The sequence below is a fragment of the Schistocerca cancellata genome, chromosome 5 (assembly GCF_023864275.1).
Source record: "Schistocerca cancellata isolate TAMUIC-IGC-003103 chromosome 5, iqSchCanc2.1, whole genome shotgun sequence".
NCBI lineage: Eukaryota > Metazoa > Arthropoda > Insecta > Orthoptera > Acrididae > Schistocerca > Schistocerca cancellata.
This window is the reverse complement of record NC_064630.1, coordinates 240482917-240504712: the sequence shown is the minus strand read 5'-3', so window position 1 is coordinate 240504712 and position 21796 is coordinate 240482917. Positions and strand designations below refer to the sequence as shown.

Below are 21796 nucleotides of genomic sequence, written 5' to 3'. Positions count from 1 at the left end.
TGACATACTAGGGCATGTGCCAAAACCCTGAAATAATGCATTTACAATGTATAGTTACTAGTCGAAATCTAGATTTGCTTTAACAAAGCCTGAAAGGAAAGGTTCACTGATTGCTGTTCTTCATCATTTTGATGGTCGTATCACAGTCGTTGAGTGGTTTCCACATTCCTAGTGGAAAGTAACTTGATATACCATTTGATTAGGAACAGAAATGTTTTTTTCTGCTTCCTGTAAAATTATGACCTGTGCATTGTATTAATGCAATTTGAAACGATGCTCTTCATACAATCTACAGCGCTCCAAAGCAATCATGTGCTCTTCTAATACGAAAATTAATAATATTTTGACTGGCGAGCTTAGCGTAAGTAGTCAGTTAGTAATTTAGGAAATGAGACAAAGCTCACACGTAACAATAGATGTATCTGAAGGCTGATGGTGGTTTGATCTCTGTCCCCAGTGAAGGCGAGAAGTGGCTGGAGTCGCGGAGGAAGGTGAACAGGCCGATGATGCAGCCGCGATCTGCCAAGCAGTACGTGGCGCCCATAGACAGTATCGCGTTGGAGTTCGTGGACAGGTGAGTACGAGAAACAAATGTGGGCAATGTCTGCCCTGAGTTCTGGCTGTAAACTTGTATTTGTCACAGGTTCGGTCCCAGGGTCTGTATCACAGTGGTACAGGAGAACTCTTCTCTAGGTGTCCGCCTACAGAGAGGTGATAGAGGTTATAGGATACCTTATAATATCGTGTTGGACCACCTTTTGCACGGAGTAGTGCAGCGACTTCACGTCACATGGACTGAACAAATTAACAGAAATTCTCAGAAAATGAGATATGCTGCCTCTATTGCTGTCAACAATTGCCGGTGCAGTATTTTGTACACGAATTGACCACCCGATTATGTTCCATAAATGTTCGATGGGATTCATGTAGAGCGATCTGGGTGGCCAAGTCATTCGTACGAATTGTCCAGAATGTTCTACAAACCAATCATGAACGATTGTGGTCCGGTGATATTGCACATTTTCATCTATAAAAATTCCATCGCTGTTTAGGAACATGACGTTCATGAATGACTGAAAATGGTCACTGATTGGTTCAGTTGGACGAGGGGACCTAGTCCACTACAAGTGAACACAGACCACACCATTGTGGAGCCACCACCAGCTGGCACAGTGCCTTGTTGACAACTTTGGTCCATGGCTTCTGGGATCTGTGCCACAGTCGAAAGCTACCATCAGCTCTTACCTATTGAAATTGGTGTTCATCTGACCAGGGCACGATTCTCCAATCATCTAGGGTCCAATTGATGTAGTCACGAGATTTGGAGAGGCACTGCAGGCGATCTGTTGCTGTTAACAAAGTCACTCTTGCCGGTCGTCTGCTGCCATAGCTCATTAACCGTAAATTTCGCCGCACTATCCTAACGGATACGTTCGTCGCACGTTCCACATAGGTTTCTGTCGTTTCACGCAGCGTTGCTTGTCTGTTAACACCGACAATTCTACGCAAACCCCTCTGCTCTCAGTCGTTAAGTGGAGGACGTCGGCCACTGCGTCGTTTTTCTCGGAACACTCTTGGCATTGTAGATCTTCGGAATATAGAGTTTCCTAACGATTTCCGAAATGGAATCTTCCATGCGTCATGCTCGAGCCACGAGTCTGTTAATTCCCGTACTGCGGCCACAGTCATGTCGGACACATTTTACATGAATCATGTAAGTAGTAATGACAGCTCTGCCATTGCACTGCCCTTTTTCATCTTTTGTGTGCGGTGTTACCACCACTTGTTTATGTGCGTATCACTATCTCATGGTCTCTACAGCGCTCGATACCAGAAGAAGTACGGAGGATGCCAGATACTAGTTCAAGTCTCAGGCGTTTAGCCCCACCGGTTCAGCGGGGAGGTGCGTCAGTCACGAACGGAAGTCTGACGTCTGTCCTCTTATCCAGGGTAATATGAGAGACGTGGTATATCTGGACAGGATCCTCCATCCTACGAGCCAGCCCTCGATACACTTTTCGGTGACGGTTTCGTGTTTCGAGACGATAATGCATGAGCATACCGTGCCCAACTCGTGAACGCCTTCCTACAGGAGGCAGAAATCTGAATGGATCACCTACGGTATGTGCTGACAAGACCCTGACTAAACATGCTCAGTGTCAGCAGAAAGTTGCTGTGCAAACGTCTCGACCCCTAGTGCGCAGCGAGACAAAAAGGATGCAGACACGATGTAGTACGAGGTGTGGCTATAAAATAATTGGACTGATGTTGTCACAGAGTAAGTACACAAGCGCCGAAGGTAAAAGACCGATAGCTATGAAGCGTGAAACTTTTTTCTTGTGTGTCACAGCAACGCTGTGGATTACTATTTTTTTCCTTTCAATTAAATTAATGTTTTTCCTCTAATTAACCAGAAGTTTAAATGGTTGTCACAAGTCGAATGCAGCATCTCCGATGTCTGTAGATAAATCAGGTAGAGCGTGGCCTTCGTTTGTTTCATAGCTGTTACTTTGTTTTGTCGTAAAAATGATACATTTACTAATTGAGCAATCAATTGTCGTGATGGTTCACATGAAACTTGCGGAAATTGCTACTAAAAATTGTATTGCGTTAAAATAAGTGTATGGTGAGGACTGTTTATCACGTACGCGAATTTTTGTGTGGTTCAAGTGTTTCCAAGGCGGCCGAGAAGACGTTGGACTTACGCCGGGGACGCCCTTCAACATCAGAAAAGAATGAACATATCGAAAAAGTTGGTAATCTGATTCGATCTGCCCGTCAGTTGAGAATTCGATCGATTACTGGAAGTGGAAGAATTGATGAATGTGTAAGGTAAATTTTGCGTAACTAATTTGACATGAGAAAAGTGTGTGTGGAACTGGTGCTGATAATACTCATGATCGACCAAAAAGAAGCTCATGAAAGTGTTTGTACTGAAACTTTGAACACCACTGAAAATGGTCCTAATTTCATGACAAGAGTGATAACATGTGACGAATCTTGGTTTTTCACTTATGATTCTGAAACAGCACAAGTCCGTCCGATGTGAATGGGGCCAACTTCACAGATAAGGAAAACAGCCCAAATGAGCAAATCAGGCTTCAAAGCTGTGATGACTGTTGTTTTCTTTTTCGATATTCATGGAATTGTATATCTTCACTGGGTTCTTGAAAATCAATCCGCACTGGCTCAAAGCGCATTGTACACTCCTGGAAATGGAAAAAAGAACACATTGACACCGGTGTGTCAGACCCACCATACTTGCTCCGGACACTGCGAGAGGGCTGTACAAGCAATGATCACACGCACGGCACAGCGGACACACCAGGAACCGCGGTGTTGGCCGTCGAATGGCGCTAGCTGCGCAGCATTTGTGCACCGCCGCCGTCAGTGTCAGCCAGTTTGCCGTGGCATACGGAGCTCCATCGCAGTCTTTAACACTGGTAGCATGCCGCGACAGCGTGGACGTGAACCGTATGTGCAGTTGACGGACTTTGAGCGAGGGCGTATAGTGGGCATGCGGGAGGCCGGGTGGACGTACCGCCGAATTGCTCAACACGTGGGGCGTGAGGTCTCCACAGTACATCGATGTTGTCGCCAGTGGTCGGCGGAAGGTGCACGTGCCCGTCGACCTGGGACCGGACCGCAGCGACGCACGGATGCACGCCAAGACCGTAGGATCCTACGCAGTGCCGTAGGGGACCGCACCGCCACTTCCCAGCAAATTAGGGACACTGTTGCTCCTGGGGTATCGGCGAGGACCATTCGCAACCGTCTCCATGAAGCTGGGCTACGGTCCCGCACACCGTTAGGCCGTCTTCCGCTCACGCCCCAACATCGTGCAGCCCGCCTCCAGTGGTGTCGCGACAGGCGTGAATGGAGGGACGAATGGAGACGTGTCGTCTTCAGCGATGAGAGTCGCTTCTGCCTTGGTGCCAATGATGGTCGTATGCGTGTTTGGCGCCGTGCAGGTGAGCGCCACAATCAGGACTGCATACGACCGAGGCACACAGGGCCAACACCCGGCATCATGGTGTGGGGAGCGATCTCCTACACTGGCCGTACACCACTGGTGATCGTCGAGGGGACACTGAATAGTGCACGGTACATGCAAACCGTCATCGAACCCATCGTTCTACCATTCCTAGACCGGCAAGGGAACTTGCTGTTCCAACAGGACAATGCACGTCCGCATGTATCCCGTGCCACCCAACGTGCTCTAGAAGGTGTAAGTCAACTACCCTGGCCAGCAAGATCTCCGGATCTGTCCCCCATTGAGCATGTTTGGGACTGGATGAAGCGTCGTCTCACGCGGTCTGCACGTCCAGCACGAACGCTGGTCCAACTGAGGCGCCAGGTGGAAATGGCATGGCAAGCCGTTCCACAGGACTACATCCAGCATCTCTACGATCGTCTCCATGGGAGAATAGCAGCCTGCATTGCTGCGAAAGGTGGATATACACTGTACTAGTGCCGACAAGGTGCATGCTCTGTTGCCTGTGTCTATGTGCCTGTGGTTCTGTCAGTGTGATCATGTGATGTATTTGACCCCAGGAATGTGTCAATAAAGTTTCCCCTTCCTGGGACAATGAATTCACGGTGTTCTTATTTCAATTTCCAATAGTGTATGTTAAGAGGTTTCTAGTGAAATACATCATATCATGTCAGACGACCCACTTTATTCGCTTGGCCTAACACCACGTGCTTTTTATCTATTCCCCAGGGTCAGATCTGCATTAATGGAACATGATTTTGGTCCAGTGAAAGACAAAGTGGCACGCGTCATCAAGGATCTCACATAGGAAGACTTCGAGCACTTTTTCTGTCAGTGTAAAATTCTCATGGAGAGTTGTAAGGATAGAGGAGTAATACGTTTCTGAAGTAGAACTCTTACAGCAATATTCCTTTTATTTTATAACCACACCTTGCACACAAGATAGAGCAACACACTTACCAATCAACACACTTAGATTTTAGATAAGTTCACTTTCTATCGGACTGCCTTTCTTTTAGCTGTTGTTTGGCACTTACCACAAATTAAAGTTATTTGTTTACTTTTGTAAGAGTTAATGATTCATTCTCTGCGCTCCTTGAATCTAAACCCATATACGTTAACTGACATGGAAGTGATAGAAACGTTTTCTGAGCATTTTCTACGTATGATTTTTCAATTAATGAGATAAAAGGTGAAATATAAATGAATATACCGCTGTAGGTTTTGAAAAAATGAGCAAAAAGGGCCGATATGTTTTCTCAGATATTGCTAGTAAGGAATGCTGAGAGAAATAAGGTAATGTGATCATAAAATGAAAATGTAAACCTACAATAGCCAGTGACGTCGTACTTCACTACGTTTACATACGAACAGTATTTCAAGGAATATGTGAAGCACTGTCACGTACGTAATCGTCCACTAAATATGACGTTGCTTACCTTGAACAATTTCAGAAGACTACACATTTGCACTGTCTTATGTTCACGTTGTTAAGTCTGTAATGTCTGTCTATTTGCTGATACCTCGATTTCTTTGTCACGATGACTTAGGATGCTGGATCTAAGAGACGAAAACGGCAAGATGCCGCTGGACTTCAAGAACGAACTCAACAAGTGGGCGCTGGAATGTAAGTAATGAAAAATGAATAAAAGATTAATTCAAAGCATGCACGTTACAATTGTACAATACAAATGCATGACATTGTACACACTGTAATGAAACAGTTATCTGAGAGATCTTATTAGGGAAGCAATAAAGAGATGCATAGTTCTTGGAATTGAATAGAATGACAATCTCCATTCTCTCTCTCTCTCTCACACATACACATACACATACACACACACACACACACACACACACACACACACACACACACACACACACACACACGTGCGTGTACACATGTACACACTTACTGAATACTTCTACTAGGTGACTGTTTACCGATGGCAAATATTTTATTCAGTCATGCACGTCCTAGTCTATTCAGTCTATAGTATATCGACAATCACACACGTCATTTAGCGCCCCTCCCCTCGTATGTTAACAGCCGTTCCTTCAGTATTGGTAAGATCTTTAAAATAAATGAAAATCATGTGGATGTTGAAATAGGCTGTTTTCGCTACTAATTATAATACGAGTACACCTAATGTACAACTTTCGACTAGGGTTGGCTCTGGCGCCACTCTCAGCTGAGCGCCTCAAGTGACCACTTGGATCGCATGGCTCTTTACTAGCCCTGAACTTGCGTGTCTCATCGTTATGAGCCGTATGATACCCATCGCCAGGTAAAGAATTCCTCTAGACTTCTCCATGCACTACAGGTGGCCCTGTGCCCTTGACACAACGGCCAGAGCTAAGCTCTCCATTCCCCCCTTTGTTTCCATAAAACAGCCTTTCTGCACGAATCTGGAAAATTTAATAATTTTGTCACCAGGTTAAATAAAAATGGAGCATTATTGAAAAATATTACTTAAATGAACCAAACCGATGAAAAATATTGTACACGACAAATTATATGTATCATTGTGGCGAATAATTACAAACTAAACAAAATTAAAACAATATCTATATAGTATTGTATATGGCATCTATTGAACATAGGTTTTAGTATGATGTTTAGTGAAGAACAGACTTTATTTCCCTTTTCGTAAATAATTAATGTACCATCCGTGGTTGAGGGGTAGCATCTTTGACTAGTGATCAAAACGTCACAAATTCTAGGTTCTAAACGAACCACTGGTTAAATTTTGAATGAAGATTGTAACTCTAGCCATTTACATTCTCGCTGCTGGTGTATCCCTGTACATAGTTATATTGACATCTATCTTTCCTGAGTGTTGCACTTCCTCTTACAGACAGTGTACTTTTCATAGTTTACTTCTTGTTTCTCCACTCTGAAAAGTATTAAGAAATATATTACTTGGATTATTCTCAAGCAGTCTCATTATTTGCTGTTTTATATTTTCAGTGTTCAGAGTCAGCCTATCATTATTAGTATATGAGTAAAATATATATTTAGTAAATATTCTGTAGCTTCATTTCACAACTTAGTGGTTACAATGGATTTAATCATGTAAAAGTATCATCACAGAATGTTGAATAAAAAAGATATCATCTGTATTCATATTAATAAAAGAACGAAAAATCTACTCCTGCGTAGTATGGCTATGGTGATTCTAAAATACACTGACCACCTTGAAGCCTCATGACATTACATGTGGTACCTAATCGCGGATACATGATGTTACAAGCCATGCCCCCTTAGCAATAACATCATTTTCATAAAGTTACAAATCACACATTTATACATTTATCAGTGACATATTTATGACGTTGCAAGACGCCTACTTCTTATGACATCATGTTGGTAGGAAATTCAAAAAATACTGTGAAACAGGCAATCAGAATATATCCGCCATGTTCGGTCTGAACGGCTAATTTTATTTTTTTTTAAAAAAAAAGAACGTAACCTTCACCTGAATTGCATAACATTGTAAAAAATTCCTAATGTACGGTATTTCTATGTTGAAAAATATGCAAGCTTCACGAAAATTGCATAAATTGGCACCTTCCAGCATAAATATCACGTTTCTCTGCCTCTCTCCTTCCCTGTACATAACGTTCATATCATGAAGTTAAAGGTTAAGCAGCACTTGTGAATGATCATATTTTGATTTTTGTCCTACACTTGATGTAAGGCACAATTAAACATTTCCATATCAAAAAATGTGTTTTCATCAAAATTTATGATTGAAACTTATCTGTGAACTCTCAAATTAAGTGTGCCAGAGCTATATCCAGGTCTAAATTGTTCTGTAACTGTAAAAAGCACATGAAGCATGCATTCAGGTAATATTTGACATTTAACTTTAGGTCTAAATGAGAGCATTCACAACGACGAACTTACGTAGCCTATAACTGCACATAAGACATGTTGGCTAAAATACGATACTAAGCATACAAATAAATAGACAGTCTGAATTACTGTTCTATAACGTCAACGTTTGAAAGTGTGCAATTAATATGTTGCGCCTTAAGCATGATGCTCAAGTTTCAAATTAAGTTACACAATGCTAATTCCACATCTGAATTGTTCTATAACTGTACAAAACACACAGGGCTAAAAATAACACACTAAGCAGGCAACAGACACTTCATTTTAAGCCTACATGAGACTATTTACAGAAACGAACTTTAGAAAAAAGCTGTGATCTTTACCATTCAGAACTATGATACAAGTGCTCGCTTAAAAGCTTAGAGACTATATTTCCTTTCCGTAATCAGGTACTCAATGATACTAACATCTAATCATAATGCGCTGAACAAAATGTAAATATACAACATGGACAAAGAAAATTATGGACAAGGTTCCTCACAGAGAGGAAAGTTTGTTTTATCTCTTAATTGTCTACTATATGTTTCAAAAAACGTGAAGGGTGTTACCGCTTCGATCTGAGGGCAAGTACTCCTGGTACAGTGTTCTAAATATGAGCTGCTGTTGTCTTTACAAGTTTTTCAATACTTCTTCACTTCACCAAGCCTACTTGAGGGGGTTAGAAAAAATGCGTGTTGTGCACTAGAAACATAATCGATGGTACTGACAGGTTACTACTGGTTTTTCTGTATTTGATTAGGCCATCTTAAAGTTGTGGACAAAAGAGAAATTTCAAGGAAGACTGTAACATTTACTGATCATAACTATGGTGCCAAGCCTCCCTATAACATTTACAGACAGTATTTCCTTTCCCTTCCATAATAAACTACTAAACAATACCAACATCTAATCTCAATGCTCCAAATATAAGGTGTAAACACACAGCATAGTCAAAGACAAACGAACTTAGCACCGTTTGAGGAGGAACAGGAAAGGGGGGGGGGGGTGGGAAGAAAGGCGTTTTGATGAGATCTTTAATTTGCTGTATTTAGAGTGCATATTCTGCTAACAAGGATATAAAACCTCGTAAGGCACCAAATAAGAGATAGAAACATGCAACATGGCCAAATAAAGTGACGTACAAGCTTCCACACAGGAATGAAAGTACAGCGTCTCGAAAATACGATCTTAGTACGAAAATAAAATTATTTATCTAATTACCAAAAATTTAGATTACAAAACACAAACAAGTTGCTTATCGTAATGCTCCAGTATAATGACAAATCTCTGATGGCAATCGAAAATTCGATCTTGCACTAAAATAACATTATTTCGGAAACAATCAAAGATTTTGAGTACAATATACACGTCACACTACTGGTGTTACCTGTGTTCTGTGAAATTATAAAAAGGAATACTTATAACAGCATTACTGGTATAGATTACAGGTGAAGCAGCACATATCGATGGCTATGCTTTGACGTCTGTGCTATACTTTGCAAAGCATAATGGACTTCTTATATTCAGCTTTCGATTGACGGGGAGAGAGAGAGAGAAAGGCAGAGAGGGGAGGGAGAGGGAGAGTTTGAGGGAGTGGGAGAGGACGAGAGAATTCACTGAAGAAAGAACCTATTGTCCTGACGTCATATCAGAACTGAAACACACAATTCCACTCTTCTTTCGGAACGCATAACGTTTTCAGAAGTTTTTCAGTAATAATTAACTTGACCGACCTCTATTTTAGGGGAGGAGATACTAATGCATCATGTCTGCACTAGAGAAATGTGACTTTTGTTGTTGTCTGGCCAATGTAGCTTATTATTTTACTGTCGTAGTTTCGATTATAGTGCCAGTTCAGCTTGTGTTCCTAGAGGACAGATCCCACTCTACAGGACAAGAAACGATTTGAAATTCAGCAAAAAGTGTAATCATTATCATTTGACTCCAAACCACATTTATGGAAATTTGAGACGTGATTCTGACTTAGCACACAAAGCAAAGTAAGGAGCAGAAATATTTTGGTTAAATAACGACATTAAGCAATATATGAAAAAAAGGTATGCAATTTGCACTTGCAGATAGCAACTTACCTGAAAAATATTATAGTCCCGGGACTGATAAAGCAGAACATAAAATGGCAACAGAACAAAAAAAATAAATTAAACGAGCTGATGAGAAAACATCTACAGGAGACCACACACGCACACACACATTAAGTTCACGTAGTCAACACTTCTAACACACATTATACTCAAGAATAATGACTCTCACTGACATACAACTGAGTGAAACGAAACCATAATTATTAGTGAAATATGTTAAAAATAACACTAAAAACAACAAATTAACATGTGTTGATATTGCGGACATCATAATAGAAGCAGAACATACAGCAGCACAAGAAGGATAAAACCAAAACAGTGGTATAAATAGGGGCGAATCAGGGAACTGATAACAAAACAAAGTAAATGGTTTCATCAAAAAACACGAAAACTCGTGGAAAAAACAAAAGACAGCGAAGAGGCAGTAACAATTTAAATTAAAAACTTCAGTAAAGGTGGCAATAGCTACAAAATCAGGCGAAAGTAATACCGTGCGCTCATGGTTGTACAGGAATATACCTATCAATAAAACGAAGACCTATTATTAAAAATAGATATGTTGACGAAATATAGTCTAAGCCAAATGTTAGATTTCATACGGAACTCGTTGTAATCAGATACTCTGTGTGGTGAACATCCAATGTTTGCATTCTTGAAACTCCGCGATGATCAACAGAGAAGCTGATATGAAAGACTTCATAAGACAAACGTAGTAATAATAACAGTAAGTTGTGACATTATAGCATATGGTTGACAGTTATCAAATACTGCTTGTTTATTGTGAAGCAAATCCACTACGAACTCAGAGTCGTTCTTAAGATTATATTAGTGAATTTCTTTCTGGTCGTTTTCAGTTCTATTAGAGAAGGAAGGAAGACTTTGACATGTAGCATACCACACGTAGATTTTATCCAAAGTTGAATATTCGGAGTTGAAGCACGGTTAATTCTCTGTTCTATGTAGTCTCCGTATGGGGACATTGCACGACATAGAGACATTGCAGGATGGACGACGCCACTGGTTTATATGCCGCAGTTCTGTGCAGCAGTGATTTGATTACGACATGATCAACATTCTGTTCAATTGTTCAAATGGTGCAAATGGCTCTGAGCACTATGGGACTTAACATCTGTGGTCATCAGTCCCCTAGAGCTTAGAACTACTTAAACCTAACTAACCTAAGGACATCACACACATCCATGCCCGAGGCAGGATTCGAACCTGCGACCGTAGCAGTCCCGCGGTTCCGGACTGAGTGCCTAGAACCGCTAGACCACCGCGGCCGGCTGTTCAATTGTTTTGTGTTCTTTGAATTACACTGAGTTGATAATAGTCGTGGGATAGCGATATCCACATTTACAGATGGCGATAGTATCGTGTGCATAAGGTATAAAAGAGCAGTGCATTGGCGGACCTGTAATTTGTGATTCATGTAAAAAGGTGTCCAATATGATTATGGTCGCTCGAAGGAAATCAACAGACTTTGAACACGGAGTAGTAGATGAAGCTAGACGCAAGAGACATTGCATTTCGGAAATCGGTGGGGAATTCAGTATTCCGAGATCCAGAGTGTCGAGAGTGTGCCGAGAATACCAAATTTAGGCATTATCTCTCATCACGGACAGCGCAATTGCCGACGGCCCTCACCTGACTACCAAGGGCAGCAGCGTTTGCGTAGAGTTGTCAGTGCTAGGAGAGAAGTAACATAGCGTGAAATAACAGCAGAAATGAATGTGTGACGTACGACGAACGTATGCGTTAGGCCAGTTCGGCGAAATGCTATGGCCAGTATCACGACATCGCCTGCTGCGCCTCTGGTGGCCTCCTGACCATATTGGTTGGATACTAGACGGTTGGCAAATCGTGGCCTCTGCCAGATGAGTTCTGATTTCAATTGGCAAGAGCAGCCGGTGCGGTTAGAATGTGGCGCAGACCCCAGAAAGCCATGGACCCACGTTGTCAACTAGGCACTGTGGATGCTGGTGGTGGCTCCATAGTTGTGTGGTCTGTGTTTACATGGAATGGACTGGGTCCTCTGGTCCAACTGAACTGATCACTGACAGGAAATTGTTATCTTCGGCTGCCTGGAGAGCATTGGCGGCCATTGACGGGCTTCATGTTCGGAAACAACGATGAAATTTTTGTGGGTGACAATGTGGCAAGTCACCGCATCGTAATTGGTTCGAAGAACATACTGGGCAATTTGAACAAATGATTTGGTCACCCATATCGCCCATATCGCCCGACATGAGTCCTAGCGAATGTTTATGGGACATAATCGAGAGGTCATCTCGTGCACAAAATCCTGCACCGGCAACCTATCCTTAACTATGGACGGCCATAGAGTCTATCAAGGTTCAGTATTTCTGCACGGGACTTCCAAGAACTAGCTGAGTTCATGCCGTGTCGAGTTGTTGCACTACGCCCGGCAAAAGGAGGTCCGAAGCGATGTTACACTACTGACCATTAAAATTGCTCCACCAAGAAGAAATGCAGATGATAAATGGGTATTCATTGGAAAAATATATTATACTACAATTGACATGTGATTACATTTTCACGCAGTTTGGGTGCATAGATCCCGAGAAATCAGTACCCAGAACAACCACCTCTGGCCGTAATAACAGCTTTGATACGCCTGGGCATTGAGTCAAACAGAGCTTGGATGGCGTGTACAGGTACAGCTGCCCATGCAGCTTCAACACGATACTAAAGTTCATCAATAGTAGTGACTGGCGTATTGTGACGAGCCAGTTGCTCGGCCACCATTGACCAGACGTTTTCAGTTGGTGAGAGATCTGGAGACTGTGCTGGCCAGGGCAGCAGTCGAACATTTTCTGTATCCAGAAAGACCCGTACAGGACCTGCAACATGCGGTCGTGCATTATCCTGCTGAAATGTAGGGTTTCGCAAGGATCGAATGAAGGGTAGAGCCACGGGTCGCAACACATCCGAAATGTAACGTCCACTGTTCGAAGTGCCGTCAATGCGAGCAAGAGGTGACCGACACGTGTAACCAATGGCACCCTATACCATCACGCCGGGTGATCGCCAGTATGGCGACGACGAATACACGCCTCGAATGTGCGTTCACCGCGATGTCACCAAACACGGATGCGACCATCATGATGCTGTAAACAGAACCTGGATTCATCCGAAAAAATGACGTTTTGCCATTCGTTCACCCAGGTTCGTCGTTGAGTACACCATCGCAGGCGTTCCTGTCTGTGATGCAGCGTCGAGGGTTGCCGCAGGCATGGTCTCCGAGCTGATAGTCCATGCTGCTGCAAACGTCGTCGAACTGTTGCTGCAGATGGTTGTTGCCTTGCAAAGGTCCCCATCTGTAGACTCAGGGATCGAGACATGGCTGCACGATCCGTTACAGACATGCGGATAAGATGCCTGTCATCTCGACTGCTAGTGATAGGAGGCCGTTGGGATCCAGCACGGCGTTCCGTATTACCCTCCTGAACCCACCGATTCCACATTCTGCTAACAGTCATTGTATCTCGACCAACGAGAGCAGCAATGTCGCGATACGTTAAACTGCAATCGCGATAAGCTACAATCCGACCTTTATCAAAGTCGGAATCGTGATGGTACGCATTTCTCCTCCTTATACGAGGCATCACAACAACGTGTCACCAGGCAACGCCGGTCAGCTGCTGTTTGTATATGAGAAGTCGGTTGGAAACTTTCCTCATGTCAGCACGTTGTAGGTGTCGCCACCGGTGCCAGCCTTGTGTGAATGCTCTGAAAAGCTAATCATTTGCATATCACAGCATCTTCTTCGTGTCGGTTAAATTTCCCATCTGTAGCACGTCACCTTCGTGGTGTAGGAATTTTAATGGCCAGTAGTGTAGAAGGTATCCCACGATTTTTATCAGCTCAGTATACGGCGCTTTTGATTTAACCGATGTTCGTGCAAACCACGGAGTGGGTGGCAGTCTGCGAGTAGCGAGAGTGAGAGTTCCGCTTACATGTACCGGATGGCGCGTGTACGTGTGTGGTCGTGCGCAGCCATCTCACTGGTGGCGCTGGACGCGCGCCTCGGCTGCCTGGAGAGGAACCTGCCGGCCGACTCTGAGCAGCAGCGGCTCATCGACGCCACCCTCGTCATCTTCGACTGCATGCTGCAGCTGGACCTGCAGCCGTCCCCCTGGCGGTACGTCAGCACGCCCGCCTGGAGGCGACTCGTCAAGGCCCTGGACTGCTCCTACGAGTAAGTGCATCATCCCGGTGTTTATTACGGTGTGACTTAAAACGTAAATTTGATCGGAAGTCTTGGTAGAGATGTGGAACCATTACAGCAACAAAAGCTGTAAGAAATTTTAAAAAAAAAATGAATGATCGCGGAAAAACAGGTTCTACATGTGTTTCAGACACGTTTATTTTACTCCTCATTGAAATTTTCAGACTCTGTCCTTCTTCAGATGAACTATAAAAATATATTAACAAACGTTACATAATTTTTTTCTTTATTGGTATTTCATCATCTCATGCCCCATATGGGCGGGGGGAGGGCTGTCAGTGGTATCGTACTCTGCTCTTCCGCCAAGAGTGCGTATAAAAAGTGAACAAAGCCGACAAAAAAATAAAAATATAAGGGCTATGTATGTTTCTAGTTATAAAGATTAATGACGGACACTTTAAAGGACGCAGAATATATACAATTTAAAGAAACTGTTCGGATGAGATGAAATTCTTCATCCATTAAAAAAATACTTACAAAGGTGAAAATGTATTCTGGGAGGAGAGAATATGTTCTAAAGAGGTTCAGGGGTGGAGGTCAGGGGATAGGGGAAACTATGGAGATGATAGGTAGGAGGTGAAGCTGATAGTGGAAATATGGGCACTGGGAAGGACAGAGAGTGAGGGGGAGTAATGGTATGTGGGGAAAGCACAAGAAGAGAAGGATACAGGCGGTTGTAGAGGGTAAAAGGAGAGAGGACTACTGATGTGTGGGATAAATGGCGTAGGGTTAAAGATAGTAGGAAGGATAAATATCGGGGCAGATCCCATTGTCTGGGAGAGGGAGTTGGTTGAAGCTGCGTTGGGTAGGATATGGAATGTGTGGATGTGTAGGGATGGCGGGATGTGTTGGTGAAGGCGCCGAAGTGTGGTACACATAAAACACATGTGTCTTAAAGTAAGAAATCTGGCTGGGCCATAACTGCACAACAATTATTTTTAATGGTCGAATACTCACCATTTTAAATAAATGTTGAAAATAACTTTGGCAAGTACGCCAAACAGCGTCAGGAATACCATGACATTAGATAAAATAGCGACAGTAACTAGATACGATGATCTAACGTGAACAATACTTAAAGCAGAATGGTAGGAACGACCTCTTGTGCCTGCTACGTAAACAATATATCAACAGAAGGCGTGTTTATAGTGGCGCTGCTTTGTAACATTATTTCATTGTTATCCTTAGTTACATATTTGTTCATAATAAAAATTAGTGTTAAAATGATGTGTGACTTACAATGCGTATGTATAAATTTTAAGAGCTATTCGTGTCAGCCCATTGGGCAAGAAACGATATATAAAAAGAAATTTTTTATTCATAGCTTAATTTTTTTTTTGCATAAAATCGATAACAGAGGAAATCTACACATAAAGTTGTTCACCCCCTGGTTGCTCCTCTCCTCTCCAATCCCCACACTCTGCCACGCCTTTACTGTTGTGTCCCTCCTACCCTCCATCTCTATACCCTTCATGTCCTTTCCCAAGGTGGGTTCCATCAACTCCCTCTCCCAGATGATGCCCTCTGTCCCTCCATTTATCCCTCCTATCAACTCTGATCCTCACCCTCCCTCCTTTCCTCTGTCCTTTCCCCAGGCCCCTCTTCCCCCCTTACATCCTGTTTTCTCCCCACCTAACCTCTCTCTGCCTCCCCACATCTGCCCTCAGCTGTGGTGTGTAATATTTGTGCCAATTTTTTGGTGCAGTGTTCAAGTGAATGTTCAGTGTTGTTCGTCTTTCCAAAGTGTTGCGAACAGAAACCATGCTGTCGCTGGGCGTAAATTTTATATCTCTTGCGAACAGAAACCAGACTGTCGCTGTGTTTTTTTTTAAATTGTCTATCTATTCTTGTACCTGTCTGCTTCATACATTTTTTATTAGCATCATCAACCCTTTGTTCTATGTTTTAAGTTCCACAATTTTCCGCAATTTTACCATTTAAGTCACCGATTTTATCGCCTGCTTTCATTATTTATTATCTTCATCTTCTTAAAACAAATTCTGTAAGCTGAAGAGCGGCGTACTAAGCTGCTGTCAGCCCGCCCCCTTCGGGGGGAATCGAAACTCAAGTAAGAAAAAAAAAAACATAAAGTGGTTAATACAAAATGACAGGACAAGTATTTCTCTACGATTGCTACCTCTTAAAATCCCATAAGAACGAAATAGTAACGTACATATGTCACGAAGACGAAAAAAAATTTTCTTTTTTTGTTACAAGAGGAATATATGCAGACTTAAAATTAGCTCCCAACCTTATAATTAATGAGCAAACTTCTAGTAGTCGGAAGTGTTTTTTTATTTTTGGAATGTTTGACTAACTGATTGTGAATAAAAGAAAAGTTGATAAGTGAGCAGTGTTGTTGAACATCTACTGCTCTAAGCACTGGTGGGTGGTGGAGCACACGGGTTTGTTTGGGGGGGGGGGGGGTGACAGTGGCAGCTGTCAGCTGGGCCAAGACGGTGGTGTGTGGCGTAAGTTGGTATTGAGGTGGAGAACAGCGGATTTTCTGGAAAATATTTGGGAATAGTGCGTGTTTATATTTGCATTTACATCTACATCTAAATTTACACGGATACTCTGCAAATCACACTTAAGTGCCTGGCAGAGGGTTCATCAAACCACCTTCAGGATAATTCTCTATTATTCCACTCTCGAAAGGCGTGCGGAAAAAACGAACACCCATATCTTTGCGTGCTAGCTCTGATTTCTCTTATCTTATTATGATGATCGTTTCTTCTTATTTAGGTTGGCGTCAACGAAGTATTTTCGCATTCGGAGGAGAAAGTTGGTGATTGAAATATTGTGAAAAGATCCAGGCGCAACGTGAAAAGTCTTTGATTTAATTATGTCCGCCCCAAATGCTGCATCACGTCTGTGACACTCTCTCCCCTATTTCTGGATAAAACAAAACGTGCTGCTCTTCTGTGAAATTTCTCACGTACTCCATTAATCCTATCTGGTAAGGATCCCACACGGCGTAGCAGTACTCCGAACGAAGACGGACAAGAGTTGTGTACGCAGTCTCCTTAGTAGACCTTTTACATTTCTAAGTGTTCTGCCAATAAAATGTAGTCTTTGATTTCCCTTCCCCACAACATTTTCTATGTGTTCTTTCCAACTTAAACTGTTCGTAATTATAATTCCTAGGTATTTAGTTGATTTTACGGCCTTTAGATTTGATTGATTTATCGTGTAACCGAGTTTAATGAATTCCTTTTAGCACTCGTGTGCATGGCCTCACACTTTTCATTATTTAGGGCAATTGCCAATTTCCGCACCACATAGATATCTTTTCTAAATCGGTTTGCAATTTGTTTCGATCCTCCGACGACTTCACCAGACGATGAATGACAACATCATCTTCAAAGAATCTAAGACGGATGTCAGATTGTTCCTAAATCATTTATATAGATAAGGAACAGCAGAGGGCACATAACACTACCTTGGGGAACGGCAGAAATCACTTCTATTTTATTCGATGACTTTCTGTCAATTACTACAAACTGTGACCTCTCCGACAGGAACTTACAAATCCAGTCGTATAACTGAGACGATGTTCTATAAGCACACAATATGATTACAAACCACTTGTGAGGTACGATGCCGAAAGCTTTCTGGAATCAATTTACGATAATTGTTCTAAAATACTGCTGCATTTCGACGTAAATGATATGGGCCTGTAATTTAGTGGATTATTCCTACTGCCTTTCTTGAATACTTGTGTGGCCTGTGCAACTTTCCAGTCTTTGATTGCGGATCCTTCGTCGAGCGAGCGGTCGTATGTGATTGTTAGGTATAGGGCTATTGCATCAGCATACTTGAAAGGAATCTAACTGGTATACAGTCTGAACTGGAAGACTTGCTTTTATTAAATGATTTAAGTTGCTTCAGTACTCCGAGCTTATCTTATTCTGAGTTACTCATGTTGGTAGCTGTTCTTGATTCAAATTCTGGAATATTTACTTCTGAAGGAATTTCTGAAGGCTGTGTTTAGTAACTCTGCTCTAGCAGAACTGTCATCTTTGGTATTTCCACTGCTATCGCGCAGAAAACGCATTGATTGTGTCTTGCCGTTTGTATACTTTACATACCACCAGCGTAGCTATGGATTTTCCGCCAGGTTTCGAGACAATGTTTCATTGCGGAAACTATTATAAGCATCTCGCATTGAAGTCGGGATTCTGTAAAACATCGCCATCATGGGAATATTGCGTTCATTTAAATCTGTCATGCTTTTTTCGTTCTTTCTGGAACAGTGTTATGACCCGTTTATGTACCAAGGGGGTTCAGCTTCGTCTTTTATTAAATTGTTTGGTATAAATCTCTCAGTTGTTGTCGAAACTTGGCAGTTCTTTGAATTCAAGTCACATCAGGTTGGAAGGAGTGGAGATTGTGTCTCAGAAAAGCGTCAAGCAAATGTTATCTGCTTTTTCGAATAGGTATATTTTTCGTTTATTTTTGGAGAATTTGGGAGTTACGGTATTCAGTCTCGCTACGACAACCCTGCGTTCGCTAATCCGTGTATCACTTTTGATGCTCGTTATTAACTGAGGATGATTTGTTGCGAAGGTGTCAGGTGTGCTTTCACATCCGTTTACTATTCGTGTGGGCTCGTGAACTAACTGCTCGAAATAGTTTCTTTCAGCAACTGTATCATCTGAGTTGGGAGGTCGGTAAAAGGATCCAATTATTATTTTGTGCCGGTGCCAAGAATGACCTCTACCTATATTAACTTACAGAAACCATCTAATTCAATTTCGCTACAAGATGAAACTACTTCTAACAGAACAAACACGCCACCGCCAACTGTCTTTAGCCTATCATTTCTTAGTGCCTATACCGATTTGAGCATCATTGCTTTCCATTAGCGCTTGGAGCTCTGGTGATTTTCCTACACAGCTACGAGAATTTATAAGTCTTATACCGATGGTTTCTAGATGTAGGTTTCTTCCTGTCTTCGACCTGCACCCTTTGAGACTGAAGCCCTTTCTATGTTTCTCCGAGATCCTTTAACCTAAGAAACCGCCCAGTACACCCCTGTAGCCGCCTCCTGCGTATGATATATATATATAGTGGAACCCGAAACCCAACCACCCTACGGTGCGAGGAATTTGCGGCCTACACGTAATAGAACCGTCTGAGCCTCTGATTCAGACCCTCCACTAGGCTCTGTACCAGAGGTTTGCAATCGGTCCTGTCGACTATGCTGCGAATGGTGGTCTCTGATTTCATCTCGTAAGCAAGACTGCCAGCCTTCACCACTTCTGACAGCCGCTCGAAACCAAAGCGACACTCATCACTGATACCGACATGAGAACCCACCAGCAGCTGGCTTCACCCTGTACTCTTCATGTCATTAGGAAGAACCCGTTCCACGTCTGGATTGACGCCACCTGGTATGCACACGGAGTGTACATTGGTTTTCTTCCCCTCCTTGACAGCCATGTTCCTGACGGGCTCCATAACGCGCCTACATTGGAGATTCCAGCTACCAATAACCCCACCCTCTATGATTGCCTGGATTGCAGACTGAGAGATTTCCTCTAAAACAGTACAAGCGACTGCATTTGGCTGGAACCTGTTTGTCAGACTAACCAGGGAGGCCTTATGTTCGGCCTTCTGCCACGCCCCGAGGCGGCCTCCCACTCGACCACACGTGAGGTGTCAACCGCAATGCGAGCAGTAACTGGGCTGACCACCGGTGAGGACCGATCGGTGGACTCATGGGAAGTGCTGGACGTCCGCTGGATCCCCACAGCCGGCCCACAACAGTAATTCCCACTCACTGCAGCTTCAGGTTGTGTAACCAAAGCTGACACAGCATGTAGCCGAGAAAAGAGCACAGGTAGTCCCAGTCTTCAAGAAGGGTCGTCGAGCAGATGCGCAAAACTATAGACCTATATCTCTGACGTCGATCTGTTGTAGAATTTTAGAACATGTTTTTTGCTCGAGTATCATGTCGTTTTTGGAAACTCAGAATCTACTATGTAGGAATCAACATGGATTCCGGAAACAGCGATCGTGTGAAACCCAACTCGCTTTATTTGTTCATGAGACCCAGAAAATATTAGATACGGGCTCCCAGGTAGATGCTATTTTTCTTGACTTCCGGAAGGCGTTCGATACAGTTCCGCACTGTCGCCTGATAAACAAAGTAAGAGCCTACGGAATATCAGACCAGTTGTGTGGCTGGATTGAAGAGTTTTTAGCAAACAGAACACAGCATGTTGTTATCAACGGAGAGACGTCTACAGACGTTAAAGTAACCTCTGGCGTGCCACAGGGGAGTGTTATGGGACCATTGCTTTTCACAATATATATAAATGACCTAGTAGATAGTGTCGGAAGTTCCATGCGGCTTTTCGCGCATGATGCTGTAGTATACAGAGAAGTTGCAGCATTAGAAAATTGTAGCGAAATGCAGGAAGATCTGCAGCGGATAGGCACTTGGTGCAGGGAGTGGCAACTGACCCTTAATATAGACAAATGTAATGTATTGCGAATACATAGAAAGAAGGATCCTTTATTGTATGATTATATGATAGCGGAACAAACACTGGTAGCAGTTACTTCTGTAAAATATCTGGGAGTATGCGTGCGGAACGATTTGAAGTGGAATGATCATATAAAATTAATTGTTGGTAAGGCGGGTACTAGGTTGAGATTCATTGGGAGAGTCCTTAGAAAATGTAGTCCATCAACAAAGGAGGTGGCTTACAAAACACTCGTTCGACCTATACTTGAGTATTGCTCATCAGTGTGGGATCCGTACCAGATAGGGTTGACGGAGGAGATAGAGAAGATCCAAAGAAGAGCGGCGCGTTTCGTCACAGGGTTATTTGGTAACCGTGATAGCGTTACGGAGATGTTTAACAAACTCAAGTGGCAGACTCTGCAAGAGAGGCGCTCTGCATCGCGGTGTAGCTTGCTCGCCAGGTTTCGAGAGGGTGCGTTTCTGGATGAGGTATCGAATATATTGCTTCCCCCTACTTATACCTCCCGAGGAGATCACGAATGTAAAGTTAGAGAGATTAGAGCGCGCACAGAGGCTTTCAGACAGTCGTTCTTCCCGCGAACCATACGCGACTGGAACAGGAAAGGGAGATAATGACAGTGGCACGTAAAGTGACCTCCGCCACACACCGTTGGGTGGCTTGCGGAGTATAAATGTAGATGTAGATGTAGATGTGAAGTATCAGCAACTCGGCTCGCATCCGCACACAGCTATCACAGAACCCTAGTTATACTAAAGACCGTGAAAAATTACATTACACAGACAAAAGACTATCGAAACGCCCTATGGAACTCTACTATAAACACTGACGAAAACGCAAGAACTATGTCCAATAAATTAGATTAAGACACAGAGATTCAAACACTAAACTACCATACCACTTAGGTGAGGCAAAATAATTCGCTCCTGATTAAGAAATTTTAATATGTCACAAAATCGGTTTACTTCCAACACAAACGGAAACGCAAGAACTGTGTCTATTAAATATCGAATTAACACACAGAAATTCGTGAAAATAACAAAGGAGATTTATTTGGAAACGTTTTTGTGTTTAGGA

The 21796-nt window shown here is 42.9% G+C and overlaps 1 protein-coding gene across 1 annotated transcript in view; it reads left to right on the top strand.

The window, feature by feature from the left end:
• The window catches only part of LOC126188459 (probable cytochrome P450 301a1, mitochondrial), a 150253-nt gene that overhangs the window by 36905 nt on the left and 91552 nt on the right, over window positions 1–21796 (top strand). Inside the window, exons 4-6 of the mRNA XM_049930063.1 lie at window positions 458–574; window positions 5545–5621; window positions 13994–14195. Coding sequence (XP_049786020.1) covers window positions 458–574; window positions 5545–5621; window positions 13994–14195 — 396 coding nt within the window. The remainder of the gene's footprint in view (window positions 1–457; window positions 575–5544; window positions 5622–13993; window positions 14196–21796) is intronic.